The 3,904-nt window shown below is 26.2% G+C and overlaps 1 protein-coding gene across 1 annotated transcript in view; it reads right to left on the reverse strand.

The window, feature by feature from the left end:
- Positions 1 to 3,904, reverse strand: part of LOAG_18191 (intraflagellar transporter osm-1) — a gene marked incomplete at its 5' end in the record, with an annotated part of 14,791 nt that overhangs the window by 10,017 nt on the left and 870 nt on the right. Inside the window, 8 exons of the mRNA XM_020450857.1 lie at positions 334 to 483; positions 1,225 to 1,299; positions 1,427 to 1,621; positions 1,957 to 2,021; positions 2,419 to 2,581; positions 2,868 to 3,029; positions 3,276 to 3,449; positions 3,647 to 3,770. Coding sequence (XP_020305419.1) covers positions 334 to 483; positions 1,225 to 1,299; positions 1,427 to 1,621; positions 1,957 to 2,021; positions 2,419 to 2,581; positions 2,868 to 3,029; positions 3,276 to 3,449; positions 3,647 to 3,770 — 1,108 coding nt within the window. The remainder of the gene's footprint in view (positions 1 to 333; positions 484 to 1,224; positions 1,300 to 1,426; positions 1,622 to 1,956; positions 2,022 to 2,418; positions 2,582 to 2,867; positions 3,030 to 3,275; positions 3,450 to 3,646; positions 3,771 to 3,904) is intronic.

Genomic DNA, 3,904 nt, shown 5'->3' on the forward strand with positions numbered 1-3,904 from the left:
AAATATTTCAAATTATTAAATCCGTTTGACGAAAAAGAAAAAACTTGATATAATATCACTAACCTTTGTGATAACTAGTATTTGCAACATTATTGTGTTGTTTTATTCGGCGACATGATTTTGAACTGTTCAATTGAGTTGTCACTGAATTACCCATTCGCAAATTTCTATTTACAAGTGTAATAGGTTGGATTTCGTAAAATAACCTTGTTGAAAATTTGAAAGAAAATTTAATTTGAATTAAATTTGACAGGAAGATTGTCCAATGTTATCTATCACATGTTATAACTTATAATATTTACTTATTTGATGATAAAAGTAATCATAAGAAACCTGAGCAAGTTGACGCCATAATACTGTTGTATCATATTCTTCTCGTTTCTCCAGAAAATCAATTGCTCGACCAAAATCAAGCCGATCAATAGCAGAAGCAAATTCGATAAGTGTTTGATCAAGTTCGTAAGCAACTTTTTCGTTTGCTTCCTATAAATTCTACTTTTAAAAAAAAAAAAAGTGATCAGAAATATGGCAATATTGAAGATATGAAAATAAAAGTTCTGTAAATTTTAACAATTTTTACAAAAAATAATAAAAGTAATGAAAGTACGTAGTACGATAAATCATCAATTTCATCTCTTATTTAAGAATTATCATACCTTTATTGAGATTAATTACTTATTAAGTGATTAACATCTTTACCATTCTTGAGGTAGCCAAATTTCAACCAGTTAGAAATTAGTGTGAATGAGAGCGCATTTTCATGCGAAATTTCATTTTATCATTTAAAATGAAGAATTTAAATTTATAATTTTATTAATATTATGATCGCAATATATTTTAAATAAAACCCTAAACATTTTTATTTACTAATTTATTTGTGTTTACTGCTAATGTAAGCTAAAATTGATCTAATAAATGCTTTCTGATACTGTTTCTTTTTCCTAAAAAGTTTACAAAAAAAAAAAGAGAAAAAACAATCTTAAATCCTTTTTTACGTCTAGCATTCTTAGAATTCAAACAACATATAGAGGAAATATGATTGCTTGTTTCCAATTGTAATTTAGATATTTATTGAATGCAAGTCTTTTATCTTTTTCATCTTAAAATAACTGAAAACAAAAAGTTTTCATTAAGGCTGTTTCATCTCCATAAATTTTATTTTCTCGCCTTCTTTATTATCATCCATTTCATAAAGAAAATAATAATGATAACAGTAATGATAACCTCAACGATAACTTCAGTTCTAGACTCATCACGTAGAACAGTTTCAATTTCACCTTTTATAGGTACCATTACCATCTGCAAAATAAGAACTACTTTTTTTCTTCTTGTTTTATTTTAAATTCATTGCTCGTGTAACAGCAATAAAATGAAAATAAGTGTTTTAGAGACAAGAAATAAGTGTGAAATAAAAAAGGTAATTTACTTCATCAGGATTTTCAGCTTGATACCAAATACAAAGTTGATTACTCGATTGTGCCACAATAACATCACTGTTTGGTACCCATTGAACATAACTACAATAATCCAATAATGATATCTTTCGATCAGTTTTTAGATCAGCTAATAGTAATCGGGATCTTTTGTCACGAAATAATAATTTCGTTGCCATTTCACTAAGCTAAAAAAATTAACAAATTTATTTGCATTAATATGTATGATTTAATCATTTCATTTATCATATTCTATTTTAAGCAAAGATTACTCTCTCATTTATATATGATTATATATCCATACTTGATGATTAGATTTAATTAATGTGATGAAATGATTAGTGATGGTGATGACAAATAAACTTGATTAACAAGATGATATGATGAATGTTGACAAAAATTGCCTAATGATTAAATTAATTATCAAATCATCTCGTAGGATAATAAACAGCATTACAAAGTATATTAGAATATAATCAATATCCTCATTTAATTTAGTAATAAAATGAAAGAACAAATAAACCTCAAGCCAATCTATGTATACTGGATGTGAAAACTGTGCAATTTGTCGTTGTGTTATTAAATCAACTATAAAAAAGCAGTTTTAAGATTAGGAAAAAAGGGAAGATAATTTTAATTGATCATAATAAGTACCATTAGATTAAAAATTTGATCCTAAATTAATGTTTTTACAATTAAAACTATAACTTTCTGATCAAACAAATCTAAATACGGTCATTATCCTTAATTTTATGGCAAATAATCGATACATATCACTAACAATTATTTAATTGATATTCAAAGAATTACGAAAAAAGTTGAAGTAAAGTATAATCCATATGAGTTGTGCAAAAGATTAAAAGATCGAATAATTACGAAAGTAAACTAGCTTTGTAACATTTCACGGACGAATATGGAATATCGAAAAACGAATGATAAGATATATCCTGAAATAATTTCCCAGTAAAACTAGTTAACCACATACCCACTGAAATAGTATTCAGGTCGAGAAGATAAGCAACACGTTTTATAGTACCAATATTATTCATTTTCTGTTCTATAAGTCGTACTGAGATAAGATGCGGTGATATGAGTTCTGTTCGAATCCATCCAATTACCGCATTATTTCCATACTCGACCAAACTTACCTGTTAATAAGTATTGAATTATGTGATTATATAAATATTAAATGTTAATATTTCATTTAACTGAAATATGTCAAAAATGGCAATCATATTTGTACTGATTTAACAATCATTTAAAGTTTATATAATTAATATCTAATATTGAAAGACTACTGTTTAAAATTCAATATTCAAATAATCCTACAAAATTTGATCCATAAAATTCATAAAATTGCTGCTGTTGAAGATGCATGTAATGCATGCATTTAAAATCCGAAATATTACTAAACGTTTAGATATACATACATACCTCTCCAGCATTAATTATCATGCAGACATTTTCGTTATCAAAATAGAATCTTTCATTACCAGCACTTTGCCATTCAATTTCACTGCAATAACTGGTGCTCATATCAGCAATCATCAAGGTATTCGTTGTATAAGCCACCACAAATCGATCATGTCCCATTATCTAATTAAACTATCGCAATTAAAACTAAGCCTTAACAATAATTAAACATTCAGCATGAGTTCATAACCTACAAATAATATTAAAAGGAAAATTGTGATAATAATGAAGACAATTAATCAATAATAATAAAAAAAGTCTATATTAAAACATACGATAAATATTAAATTGTCTAATATGATGCTGTTATATCTCAAATTATCATTTATAAAAAGGAAAAGAAATATAAAAACGAGACAAAAAGCTTACTTTAATTTCATTAATAGGCAATCCTTTAGAAGAATGAATTGTAACACGTTGTTCACTAGTTATATCTTTGATAAGAACCTGTGATGGAGAAATATATTTTGTTTGGAAACGTCCTTTCAAAATGGAATTTTTAAGACAGCAATCTATAGTTATCACTGCACCACATAATGTACCCTGTAATGTTAACAATAAATGTTTATTATCTTCATTAAAACATATATTGACCCTTTATATTGCATGCATTTTAATCAATGTAGCATAAGTTGAATTATTGGTAAATGCTTTATGAAGCTCATTTTTACATGTTAAATTGATCATCTATTATCAAAAAAAAAAAGAAAAAGTTTGAAGATAATGCGAACGGAACAAACCAAAGCAATTGTTGAACCATCTGGACTCCATGTTAATGCACTAATTGTATATAAATAACGAATCTCCAATGGTTTACCTTCATCTAAAGCACCTCGTCGTGAATTCCATGAATAAAGTCGTATTCTATAAAAAGTAACATTTCTCTTAGTACAATTAATTTAAGTTGTAATATTTATTTATTGATAAATATAATATCAGCAACTGAGTATATGATTAGACGAATACAATTATAATATAATATAATAACAATATAATAT

This window comes from Loa loa (genome assembly GCF_000183805.2).
Source record: "Loa loa unplaced genomic scaffold supercont3.221, whole genome shotgun sequence".
Taxonomy (NCBI): domain Eukaryota; kingdom Metazoa; phylum Nematoda; class Chromadorea; order Rhabditida; family Onchocercidae; genus Loa; species Loa loa.